This window comes from Bison bison, unplaced genomic scaffold (assembly GCF_000754665.1).
Source record: "Bison bison bison isolate TAMUID 2011002044 unplaced genomic scaffold, Bison_UMD1.0 scf7180017847889, whole genome shotgun sequence".
Taxonomy (NCBI): Eukaryota; Metazoa; Chordata; class Mammalia; order Artiodactyla; family Bovidae; genus Bison; species Bison bison.
Genome location: NW_011478462.1, coordinates 94,745 through 107,793, shown reverse-complemented (window position 1 = coordinate 107,793; position 13,049 = coordinate 94,745). Strand labels below are relative to the sequence as shown.

Below are 13,049 nucleotides of genomic sequence, written 5' to 3'. Positions count from 1 at the left end.
GATGGCGTAGGGAGACGGGAGGTGCACTGCAAGGATAGAGACCACAGCACTCAGGGCTGCCCCCTTGGGGGGCAGGGGGGGAGGGCTGGGCTGGGGCAGGGGCACACCGTTGCCGTTGTACTGGATGAGGGGAGCATGGGCCCCCGCCTCCTGCCTCTTCTGGGCCAAGTGCACAAGGCTCCTGCAGAGTGGGCTCAGCGCCCTGGTGAAGCGAATGGGGACCAGGAACTCAAGCAGGTACGGCCAGAGGACCTGGGGGCAGTGCAGGGTGTGTAGGAGCGTGGCCTCCCTGCACTGCAGCCTCCTCACACCCACAGCCTCCCCACACCTGCTCCCAGACCGAGGGGTCAGGAGCAGGGTGGTGGGTCCCCCAGGGCAGGGGTGCTCACCTCGCCCATCCTGTCCACAGTGGTGCTGACCAGGTAGAGAGTGCTGACGCTGATGGCCCTCACGCTATCGGCCGCCAGGGCCTCACTGTCGGCACCCAGCTTCTGAATCTGGGGGCGGGAGGGCAGGATGCTGTGCACTCTGCTCTGCAGGTCACCAGTCGTGGGCTCTGGCCCTGAGGACACGGCCTGAATGGAAGCATGACAAGCCCTGCCCAACCCCTAAGGAGGGGACCATCCCCGGTCACTGGCAGGACACTCGCCCTCCACTAAAATCGCCCAAGAAACCCTGCTCCCCGGGCCAAGCTCCAGCATCCAGACTAGAAAAACTGTGAGCATTTCCTGAGAGCTGCTAACCGCATCCTCACAGGTGGTGTTCCGTCCTTGTGGACGCGGTCATTGCCTGAGAAAATGCCATTCCCACCAAGAACACAGACAAGCCCTGCTGCCCCACGGGCCAGTGGTTTCTCTCAGACCCAAGGAGCCAGTGCTCCAGAGCCCAGCTCCCTGGAACCTTCCAGGCAAAAAAGGACTCTATTCTCTAAATTCTGAGTCTTCAATTCACGCTTTGAAATTCTGAAAAGCAAACACTGAAAACCAAGCAAAAGTGGGAAAACTGCAATGACTGTTGGAGACATTTGGCCCCTCTCACCAAGAAATTAAAGATCGAGAAGAAAAAAATAGAGATGTTTAGGGCCTGAATAGCAAGTTTTAGAGCATGCTCTAAAAATATAGATAAAACTTTATACCAAATATACACAATCAACGCTGAACGCCTGACTGCCTATTAGGGTTATTAGGCCAAAAAGAAAATCTCAAGAAACACTTAGAAGCAGAAATATACCTGGCCAGATTCAATGCAATAAAATTACAAGCCCACAGTAGCCACAAAAGGCTGATCACCTAGGAAATTATAAACATCCAAGTCACTGGGCTCTCGACATCCAGGCAAAGGCAGCTGGTCCACGTGAGGAGAAGAGTCTTTACAGTGAACATGCTGCGACAACAGGACACCCACGTGCAAAACACTGAGCCTGAACCCACATCTCACGTTAAACAAAATGACCTCAAGCTGGATCACAGACCTTGTGTAAAACTTCTAGAAGTAAGCATGGGGGAACATCTTTGTGGCTTTGGGTAAAGAAAGGGTTTACTAGTTACAACACCAGAAGCAAGAGCTATAAACAAAAGCCCAATGACGTGGACTTCTAAAACATTAGCACTTCTGCTTTTTGAAATACAATGTTAAGAAAATAAATGCCTACGAGGCAACAAATTCGTCAGAAAATATTTACAAACCATAAATCTGATAAGGACTTGCATCTAAAATATATGAAGAGCACTTCTGTCCTGAAGAAGAAAGGCAACAGCCCAACTCCAAAGCAGGTAAAAGCTGTGAGCAGGCACGCAGACACATGGATGCCAATATCACTGGTCACAGGCACAACGCTAGCCTGTCACAGTGGCTAGAAAATGAGACACACAGCACTGACCTAACCCCGTGTGCCAACAGAGCTGCTGCTGGGGCCACGAGATGGCACAGCTACTTTCAAAAACCACCTGGAAGCTTCTTATGAAATTAAACATCTCAGCACCTCACAGTAGCTGCTTACACAGGGGGACAAACGCATGCCCTGCAGAAACCTGCACCCTCACTTTCACGGATGCTTTATTCACACCTGTTACGTGGCTAGCAGACTAGCACACCCCCAGAGCGCCACTCAGCAGTCAGACGACAAACCACGGGTCCAAGAGACAACACGCAATGATGGAATAGAGGGACGGCGTGCCTTACCTCAGCCTCGGGGGGCAGAGCGCACTGCTGCACGATGTACTCGACCATGGCCTTGCCGCCAGGCTGCTCCAGGTAGCCGCGGTGGGCCATGGCACTGACCACCTGCACCACCGCCCGCTTCACCTGCCCAGAGCAGGGGGCGCAGGAAGGGGCCTCAGAGGAGTGCTGGCCACAGCATGACAGCCAAGCAGGGGCCGGCATCTCACCCCCGCTCTGCCCACACCTCCCGCCTTCCCCCAGCCCAGCACCCCTCTCTGGGACCCTCCCCCTCTCCTGGTCACACCTCTCCTCCCCAGATCCCAGGTCACATGTGTGTCCTGAGTGACCATGGGCTGATGGGTCTGGAGGGACTGAGCCATGTGGCAGCCTGAGGGCCCCTAGGCTGGGTGCTTCTGGCCACCGACACAGCGGGCAGGCACTGGGCCCCTCTGAGGGTGGCACAGGGCACAGGAGCCCTGAAACAGACGCAGCTTCGGTGGTTTGGGCCCCATTCCAGTAGCTTCTGGGACTCTCACAGGCAGTCCCCAAGAATGGGGTGCAGGATGAGCACAAAGGCTGGGGCAGCCGCGGGAAGGGGACCCACTGCTGCTGAGCCCAAGCAGGGAGGGCCAGCCCCGCCCTCAGCTCTGGGGTCACCACCAAGCTGTGGATATCCTGCTGGAGTCCAAGCTCCTGTTCCCTGGGGCTTCCACTGTACCAAGTCGTCTAGCCCTGTGACTCGGGTGGGGCATCAGGCCACCCAAAGGGCTGGATGCCTAGATCTGCATGACGGAGGCCTGACAGAGACCCCAGACACAAGGCTGGGGCTTCCCTGGGCAGCCCTCCATGCGAGCCAGCACAGCGCTGCCCACAGCTCCACAGGGCCAGGACGAAGCCTCCGAGTGCCCAGGCCACCCCATGGGCGTCTGTGTGGCTGACGCTCACGTAGGTCTTTTTGGTGTAATGGCTCTTGAGTTCTGGGGGTTCTTCTAGAGAACGATCAAGCCCCAAGGTGGTCTTGAGGATTGCTTCCTAGCTTCACACCTGGTTAACGCATCAGGAGGAAGCTGGGGGCCCAGACATGCAGCTCAGCAGACACCCAGGCCTGCCGAGGCCTGGTGTGCTGAGGTGGCAGCTGCCTGTCAGCGGTGGCCATACCGCCTGTCGCTGTGCAAGGCTGCACCAAGCTGCCCGCTGACTCACCTTGTTGTTGGTGTCCAGAAGAGGGAGCTTCATGGAAGAGAGAATGACGGGTTTCTTAACTTCCATCTGAGCAGCTGCAAGAAACCAACAGGGGGCTCAGCCTGCCTGCCGATAGGCAGACGCCGGGCAGCCCTTCCGCCACGATGCGGGCTGAGCCCGTGCTGCAGGGCTCTGGCCTCAGTGCGGCCCTCTGCGTGGCGGGAGGAGAAGGCCACCTAAGCACAGGCCCACTTATCTCTCTCCGAGGGAAAAACGACTTTTTTCAGCAAATGACATTATTTTATCCGATTAAGAAGTGAGGAGGTTAGAAGTTCAGGGCAGCAGAGCTGAGTCAGGGGTCCCAGGTTCAAGTGTGGGGTGAGGGCGCCTCCAAGGTCATCAGAATCTTAGCACCACTCCCTGCTCCCAGCTCCAACCTGAAGGCCTGACGTGGCCACAGCCACTGTTTAGCAACCAAGACTCTCACACACACACACACACACACACACAAATTCAGGTGTGAAAACCATTCAGGCTTATTGCTGATTAAAACTGCTTAAAAGCAAGAAACCTGAACTCTCCTATCCAGTTGTGAGGAAATCTTCAGACACATGGAAACCAGGGACTTTCCACAGAACTGGCCTCCACTCCTCCCAAGGTCCACGTCTAAGAGACAGCGGAGCAAGCTGTGCCCATGGCCAGGCCTCCACAATGAGGGGCCACTGCAGCAGATGGCTGCAGGTGGGGGGCGTCGGCAGGACTCAGCCACCAGCCCCCCATGCCGAGGCGCCATGGCCTGCCGACTACAGCCCCTGCCAAGGGCAAACATCAGAGATGGACAACCTGCTGGCAGGCAGGTGAGCACCACTGCTGCAACCCTTCAAAAAGCAGGGAATTTTGCGAAACAGAAAGTTGGGGAAAGTATTTTAAGAACTCAAAGCAAAATGCTCCTTTTCATGCTGAAGATGGACAAGGTGGGCCTATCCCATCTCCGTTCCACAAGGTACTCACCCGCCGCGTTGATGACGTGCCTCAGAACCTGCAGGGTGCCCACACGGGTCCTCTCATTGCTGGTGTCCAGCTTGGGCAGCAGGAAGGCCAGCAGGCGGTCCGGCGAGCAGCAGGCTACGGGCAAGTGCTCATCAAGACCGTCTTGCTCCCTGCTGGTTGCCTGCATCCCCCAGGCCCAGCGGGGAAGACAGACGCTCAGGGCGGTGAGCACCCTGATGAGACCAAGGGCTCCGCCTGCATACCCAGCACGGTGAAGCAGCGCAGCACCTCCTTCTGGTTGCTCATCACCAGCGGGCTGGACGACTCCACGGGCACACAGATCTGTCCAGGACAAAAGACAGTCAGCGGCTGGGGGTGCTGGAGGGGTGTCTCAAGCTTCCAGAGCTGCAGGTCCTCAGGCGCGCTCACCTAGGTGAGGAACCCCTGCCTGCGCCAAGACACGCTCTCAGGCCCTGCGGTTGGGGCGGGGACGCAGGACACACAGCTGGCCCTCCTCCTGCACCCCACCCCACCCACCAGCAGCCAGGAGAACAAACTCCCCAGACACACTTCCTGATGAGGAAGGAGACAGCGGCCCACTTTCTCGGGCAGGACACGCGAGCACAGAAAGCGCTGGAGTCTGTCCATCCAAACTGAGACAGAAAGGGAGCTACCCTGGCAGGGGTGCAGGCAGAGGCTGCAGGCGGCTGCGCCCCTGGGCCCCACTGCACCTCTGTGGGCAACACTCTGGGGCTGAGTTTGGGTGGCGCCCCTGTCCCCACTCAGCCCCCAAGGTCACAACAAAGGACCTGCAGGGCTCTGAGGGGACCCGTGGGAAAGCCCAGCCTCCCAACCAGAAGGGAGACGTGGTACAGGGATCACAGGTGCCACCCCAGCCTGGCCCTGCCAGTTCCCAGGGGACTGGAGCAGGTGGAGCAGGTGCAGGCAGGGCTGCCAGGCTGGCTCCAGGTCCCCAGGGCCCTGCTGCCTGCTCCCGGGGTCACTCAGCGACCCACGGAGCACCTCCCACCAGGGCTGGGGACCAGCGAGGGAGCAGCTTGGAAGCAGACGCTCTGGCCCGCCCCAGGGAGCCTGCAGAAGATGCGTGAGGTGCTCAGAACTCCTCGGTGACTGGAGCACAAACCGCTGCTGAGTCCAGGCGCTAAGGTTTGCAGTGATTGATTAAAAGGCGATAGATCAGAGAGATAACTAGTGACGAGGGCAGTCACCTGGAAAAAAGATAAAACTAGCTTTTCACTCTTCCTCTAAAATACACTCTAGACAATTAAAAAGTATAGGGGAAATGAGAGAACCTAAAAACTCACTGCAGAATTGGAAAACCTTTTTAAGTACAGCAAAACCTGGAGTGTATAAAGAAAGATAAGTGATGGCTTTAAAAAATTAAATAATGTTCCATGGCAAAAAAATATCATAAGCAGAGCCACAGATAACAATAAAGCAGAAACAAATATCTACATACATGACACAAGACTATAAATAACTGCTACAGACCAATATGGAAAAAAAACACCCTAAAATCAACAGAAAAACAAAAGACATGAATGGAAAGCACTAAGAAAAGGAAATATCACGCTTTTCTAGCTTCTCAGCTTTTCCACAAATATTCTCCTTTTAAACCTCCCCCCGCCCCCCACAGATTACAGTTTTTAGTTTCAGGCCATCACTTTGTATTAAGTAAATAATACGCCATCTCTCATTTTTTCCTCACTTTTTTCCAAGTTGTAAACTTTTTCTCCACAGAGATCTTAGGCATTCTTCGCTAGGTTAATTCCCTGATACTTTACAATTAAGTTTCTGTTGCTACTGTAAACACCTTTTTTTTTTTTTTTTTTTTGGTACTTTATAGCTGGTCACCACTGATGGGGGAAAATACTCTTGATTTTTTTTACAGGTTGGTCTTGTAACTGGCAGCCTTGCTGAACAGAGTTCTAGGACTTGTAAATAGATTCAGTTCTTGTACGAATGAACTTCTAGATGAGTGCATCAACCATCCAAAACAAATATCTGCTGGGAGCAGACATGGCGGGGGCCAGAACAAGGCAACCCTGCCCTCAGGGCTGTGCCGCCTCACTGAGCATGGGGAGCAGCGGCCCGCCAGGATGAAGGGTGGGCAGGTGGCCAGGCGAAGGCAAACCACAGGTCTGTCCGGGGTCCTTCTCTTCTGCTTCTCTCCTCCAGGATTCACCCCAGGCCCTGCTGACACGTGACTGGGGCCCCTTCCTGCTCTGGACGGTAAGGCAAGGTGGTCGCTCCTATCTACTGTGATGCAAACTATCCATCACATGTATGATGCATGCTGATGGATCAGGTATTTAAAATTTGCCAAGTAAGAGAAGTTCCTTTCCCATCCTGGTTGCTAAGAGTTTCAGTGACAAATAGGTGCTGAACTTCTTCAAAAGTTTTTTCTGCATCGCTGAGATCAGAGAGAACCTTCCCACAGCCCCTCCCGCTGGGGCCCATGTGCGGTGAGTAGGAGGTGGGCAGCCAACTCTCCTCCGCACAGACCCTCATGCCAGCTCACCCGCGGGCGCCCAGACTTCTCTGTGTGGTCCTGACTTGGAGTCAAGACCAGTCCCATAGAACCTGTCAGGCAGCTCCAGATACTTTTCTCATTTCCAAGCCCACCTGTGTGAGGTGGAAATGGGCTATCCCTCAAAAGTCTGGAAGAGGCAACCTGAACACCACTGGGTCCCGGGTTTGCTGTCAGAAAGGAAGGGTGTGGAATGTGGTCTCCATTTCTTTACTGGTTTAGTCAAATTTTCTATTTCTCTTCTACCAATTGTGACATTTTTAAGATTTTTCTAGGCATCTATCCACCTCATAGTTTTTCAGGCTCATTACAGCTGAGAAGCCCCCTGAAGCCTTTTCTCCAGGAGAGCCTTCAGGCCCTCCCCTTGCTGGCCTCAGCTGCTGATGCGGCTCCTTCGCTCCGCCTGAGCCGACCCTCGGGGACCCGCAGGCAGCACAGACACTCCCCCTGCCCTGCTGGCCGCCTCCTCCCCTCCTGCCCCTGCATGTAGGGCTGTCTGGTGCCCCACTGCCTGAGTCAGTGTACCCCTAAGGGCTGCACCCAGACGACTCAGGAAGCCTGCAGAGGTCCACCTGGCTGGACCCTCACCCTGAATCTTGCTCCCTGGGCCCCTCAGCAGGCACCCCCATAGAAGGAGCAAGCGCCCAGCCCCAGCCTGCTCATAAGCCTCTCCACCGGCCCACCTGAGCATGCAGAGCGGCAAGGAGAGAGTTGAGGTGGATGTCCAGAGTGCGGCTGCCCACACTCACGGCTGCCTCCAGGATCTGGCCGAGGCTCTGCAGGGAGGAGTGGCCTGTCAGGACCTCCTCGCCCCCAGCCCCGCCCCACCCCACCTGGCTGAGAGCCTCCCAGCAGGACACCACCCTGGGGCTGGAGCAAGGAGGGAGTGGTGCCAGGAAGGGGGCCCTGTGAGGCCAAGGGCCTGGCTCTCCAGCTCTGCCCACGTCCCTTGCTGAGGCCGACACCTGGCCAGGGCCTCAGCCACTGAGGCTCACAGCCACACTGTGCGTACCTTGGACACATGGACGGTCTCGGTGTGCTTCTTGTAGAAGGCAAGAACCCTGGGCAGCAGCTTGGGGAGCTGCTCCTCCAGCTTCTCGCTGGGGAGCAGGTGGCTCATGGGCCCCAGGGCCTCCACCACTGCAAGCCGAAGCTAGAGGGGGCAGGGACACTGGTCAGTGGTGGGGGGACAAAGGCAAGGAATCCTCCACCATGGACCTAGAGCAGAGGCTCCTGTGAGGTGGAGGGAGTGGGCCCAGGGAGAAGTCAGAGCAGCCAGGCAGCCTCCTCCCTAATGCGTGGAGGCCCCAAGGTGGGGGTGGGACCTCAGCAAAGCAGCCCAACGCTGTGAGGACCTGCAGGGGAGACCCCACAACACAAGGCTTGGCGTGGGCAGGTGGACACAAATCTCTACCAAGATCTGCGGGATGGCAGAAGGGCCCAGGGGTCTGTGGCAGGACCCCCAGGCTGGGGAGGGAGAGGGCAGGTGCAGCCACCAGTCCCCACCCACAGAGCATACCTTCGCTCCCCCACTGTGTAGCCACTGGTGGAAAAGGATGTCGTAAGCACCAAAGATGTCTGAGGCAAAGGCGTCCTTTCTGACTGTGGGGTCTGGGGCCTGATCCAGGTTGGCCAAGTATTCTAGGATACTCTCACTGAAGCGCTGCAGGGCTGCAGTGACCCCAGTGGTGAGGCGGCAGGCATGGTCACGCTGGCTCTCACCCAACCCCTCTAACATCCCACGCCCGCCTGCGAGACACCCTCCTGAGCACCCCGGCCAGGCTCAGGACTACAGGGTGGAGCAGGGTGAAGGGTCCCCTGACTCTTGTCCTTCCCAGAACCTGAACATGACTTTTCTAGAAATTCAGTCTCTGCAGATACACTAAGACTAGGTCACGGTGGGGTAGGGTGGGGTGGGGTGTGCCCTAACCCACCAGGACCCTGTCCTCGTAAGAAGACAGACAGACATATTGATGACGGAGGTAGACGCTGCAGTGACGCAGCCTCAAGCCCAGATGCCCAGATCGAGAGACACCTCCAGACACCAGGGGAGCCTGGAAGGACTCTGTCCAGAGTCACAGAAGGTGAGCGGCCCTGCCAACAGCCTGCTCTCAGACACTGGGCTTCTAAGCTGTAGAAGACAGCCCCGTTGTCTTAAGCCCCTGATTTGTAGCCCTGTGTCACAGTGGACACCAGTACATGACCAACCTCTCCCAAATGCCACCAGGCCACCACGCCCACCTGCTCTGGTCTGTGGTGCCCACCTCTCCCCTCACAGACACACATACCACATGCTTTCAAGGGCTGCTCTCCAAGATGGCGTAGGACCCCCCAGGGCACATGCAGGAAGACCCGGGTATGTGAGCCTGGGTGCGAGTGTGGTGCTTAAGGTGGGGAGCACCAGCCTGGAGGGGCGCGGTGTCCGTGCAAGGGACGGTGCCATGGATGCCCAGGCAGGGAAGCCGGGGGACCCACTTAGGTATAGACCTGTGAGTGGTCAGCAGGGCCTGGACTGTGGGTCAATGGAGACGATGGGACCACAAAGAGTCAGAGGCCAGGACCTGGCCACGCAGCCCCACTGAGGCCTGGGCAGTGGAGGAGATGAGAACTAGATGGCTGGCAGCATTGTCGGCTCACAGCTGGCCACGAGGCCAGAACCCACCCCCAGGATCTTGACTGACAGGACCACGTGCTCCAGCTCATGACCTCTGACCTGGACCACCTGCAAGACTACTTTCTCAGCTTACGCTTTGCAGCCCAGCCCTACACCTACAGGACGGCAGTACGGTCACAAGCACTCAGAGCGCGTATAGGACCTCCCTCCCCCGCCGGGGCCCACAGCAGGGGGCCTGCGTCTGGCTGTCCTCCCACTGAAGGTGCCTTGGGGGAGGGGGTCTGCTTAGGTGGGCCCTGGTCCCTGCCTGCCACCCCAAGCCCTGCGTCCCCCTACTCTTGCTCCTTGAGTTGCTCAATCAGACTACTGATCAAGCTAACCAGGGCTTCGAGGTACCCTGTGTGGGAAGGGCTTTCAGGATAACAGGACATCAGGTGGCCAGAAGTAGAACCACCGCCCTCCCTGAGTTACTTACCAGGTTTGTACTTTTAATCAAGGACACACTTGCCTCAGGTAAACGAGCCACTCAAGCCCCTCCCCCAGCCTGATTTTCCTTATTTCAGAAGCAAACACCAGGTTTGGGCCTCTCTCTCCACACACATGTGCGCAGTGTTCCCCACGTACCCCAGCCCGTTCCGTCCACCCCTCCAGACCCCCGTGGCTCTGAGCCCACCACTCCCTCCATGACCAGCTGTGTTCTGACTTAAGGACCATCTGGGGTTTGAATTCCCTCGTCTTCCAGGCCCAAGTCACTGTGGCAACCTCCACACCTCTTGCCACACATCCTGAGGCTCCTACAGCCTCACCACATGGGCCACACACTTCCGGATCCTGCCTTCTCAAGGAGCCTCTCTACACCTTCCTGCTCAGCAAGCCTTGGGGCAGGGTGCTGACTCACAGTGGTGCCTTCCGCTGGAGCTTTCTAGCATTCTCCCTTAAGCAGAAGGCAAGCCCTTGGCCTTCTTCTGACCACCTGCCCCGAGGAAGCTTCCCGAAGCAGGCACGGGGAGGGCCTCTCCACCTGTGGCAGCTCCCACAGCGACCCCCTCCGCTTTCTCTGTTCCTTCTATCCAGGGTGATTATCCAAGACTGGCTTCATGGCTTCACTTGCTAAGTCTTTTCTTTCTGTTTTCCACATACTTGCATTTTTGGCTCCATTTTCTAGAGGATTTCCTCAACACTTCCACTTCTACCTTCCATTTTCATCATGTTGCTAATTCCCAAAAGCTTTATTGCATTGTCCAAACGTAGCTTCTTCAGAGCAAGGTGCTTCTGTTTTATGAATGCATCTTCTCTTGTCTCGATGAAATATCAACCAGGTTTCCTCTCCTACCTGTTTTCCCCTCCCTCAACTGTCTGCTTCCCCTAGTCTCCCTTTCTATTTTGCTGCTGCCTCTCTCATTAGACCTTCCTGGTGGGTGGTGAGCTGTGGTTGCCTGCCAGCGCTGGCAGTGTGTCCAGGCCAGCTGAGCACCTGTTGTCTGGGTCCTGTCCATCCACCTCTGCGGCCCTCCTCCCCGCCCTCCCCCTGCCTGGCCGCAGCATTCTGCGAGCTGGACAAGAACCTCTGAGTGCACACACGCTCCTATTCTGGGCCCCATGGCCCACCTGGGCCACCTTCCTGCACAGTGAATACAATCTGCCCAGAATCGGAGACTGCCTGGAAGAACAAGAGGTCCCAGTCCTCTTGTGGCCCACCCAGGCCACGGATGAGCTGATGTGGACCCTCCTGGCCTGACTGAGGCTGCTCCAGTGGGTAGGACCATGCTTCCCTCAACTGCAGACCTGGAGCGCTGTCCGTGGTGAGGAGCACACACCTCAGCCAGAGGGCGGCTGCAGGCAGTGTCTCCTGGCCCATCCAGCCCTCCACACACGACATGGCAGCCAGGTGAACACTGCAGGCCTGCAGCCTGTGAGGGGCAGGGCCTCCTGCACAGGGCTCTGCAAGTCCTGGAGCGATGCCAGCACTTCCAGCAATGCCAGGGACCAGCCCTCAGCTCCAACACAGGCTCTCCTTCTCCCTCCCGGCTGGAATGAGTGCTGTCCTTGGAGCTCTTTTCCCCCAGCCCCCACAGCTCTCCCCAGTCCCTCCTGTGTCCCCCCAGCTGGGATGTGTACTGTCCTTGGCATGCTTCGCACCCCCCGCCCCCCCATCTCTGCCTCAGTCCTCTCTGTGTCCTGCCCCTGCACTCTGAGCTCAGCAGTGATTCCCACCCAGCTGCTCAGGGATCCTGTCACAAGTTCCCTTTTCAGCAGAAACCAGGTCAAAGAGGGTTTCAGTCCAACAGCCTGCTATCACCCACATGTGGGAGGGGCCCTCAAGAGGAAGGCGTGGAATAGAGAGAATGGGAATGCCGCAGCTCTGAGGGGCTAGAGCTCTTCCTAGAGTCCCTGAGAGCTGAGGAACCTAAACCCAAAGCCACCATGAACAGGAGGGCTGCAGCCCAAAGCTCTAGGCCCCAGATAGGAAAGTCCCCTGGTGTGCACAGAACAGGCAGCTTCACTGGGACTCCTCTGCAAACACCAACTCTCTGCTTGGCTACCAGCCTCCCAACCCCTGTCTCGATGTGGCCACAGCCTAACCACGTCCCTCTAGCCTGGCCATGGGGGTGGAAGCCCAGGACCTCTAACAGCCTGGGCTGGGGATTAAAAAGGGTCCTTAGGGCTTCCCTGGTGCTCCAGTGGTTAAGAATCCGTGTTCCAATGCAGGGGACTTGGGTTTGATCCCTGGTCCAGGAAGATCCCACATGCCTTGGGGTAACTAAGCCTGTGCGCCACAACTACTGAAGCTGGGGTGCCTCGAGCCCATGTTCGACAAGAGAAGCCACCGTAACAAAGAGTAGCCCCTACTCTGCACAACTAGAGAAAGCCCTCGCCAGCAACAAAGAACCAGCAAAACCAAAAATGCGTGCATGCATGCTAAGTTGCTCAGTCATGTCTGACTTTTTGTGACGCTATGGACTGTAGCCCACCAGGCTCCTCTGGCCATGAGATTCTCCAGGCAAGAATGCTGGAGTAGGTTGCCGTACCCTCCTCCAGGGGATTTTCTCACCCAGGGATCAAACCCACAGTGACAGGTGGGTTCTTTACCACTAGTGCCACCTAGGAAGCCCACAACCAAAAATAAACTATTTTAAAAAGAGGATCCTGTCTTCACGGGGCCTCATGGGCCTAGGTGTTCCCTCTCCCTCCCCTCAGTAGCAGCTGTCTTCCTGAGACGGGAGGGGACGCTAGGGACACTAGGAAGCCAAGGGACAAGAGCTGTGTGCAGGCCACTAGAAGAGGCCAGGCTCCCTCAGGCCCCATGTTTCAAGACTCTCTGTTCCCCCCTATAGGAGTGCCCTCCTGCCCATCAGGAGTCATGCCATGAGGCACTGCCCATGGCACACAGAGGGTGGGAGAGTGAACACTCCCAGGACACCCAGGGAAATGTCACTCTGCCAGCGTGAGCAGGGAGAAAAGCGGGAGGGAGCTGCAGCTCTGGTCAGTCTCCTCCTGCCCCCCATCAAGTGTCCAGGGCTCAGGGAAATATGCCACAAGGTTCTGGTGGGG

General features: G+C 56.9%; 1 protein-coding gene across 1 annotated transcript in view; it reads right to left on the bottom strand.

Annotated features, from left to right (window-relative positions):
- MROH1 (maestro heat-like repeat family member 1) overlaps window positions 1–13,049 on the bottom strand; it is a 49,931-nt gene that overhangs the window by 19,491 nt on the left and 17,391 nt on the right. Inside the window, exons 7-16 of the mRNA XM_010844209.1 lie at window positions 8,403–8,554; window positions 7,896–8,036; window positions 7,567–7,659; window positions 4,596–4,674; window positions 4,354–4,467; window positions 3,364–3,437; window positions 2,182–2,304; window positions 390–497; window positions 108–252; window positions 1–26 (exon numbers count right to left, since the gene is read on the bottom strand). The exon at window positions 1–26 is cut by the window's left edge and continues 7 nt beyond it. Of these exons, the coding sequence (XP_010842511.1) occupies window positions 1–26; window positions 108–252; window positions 390–497; window positions 2,182–2,304; window positions 3,364–3,437; window positions 4,354–4,467; window positions 4,596–4,674; window positions 7,567–7,659; window positions 7,896–8,036; window positions 8,403–8,554 (1,055 nt within the window). The remainder of the gene's footprint in view (window positions 27–107; window positions 253–389; window positions 498–2,181; window positions 2,305–3,363; window positions 3,438–4,353; window positions 4,468–4,595; window positions 4,675–7,566; window positions 7,660–7,895; window positions 8,037–8,402; window positions 8,555–13,049) is intronic.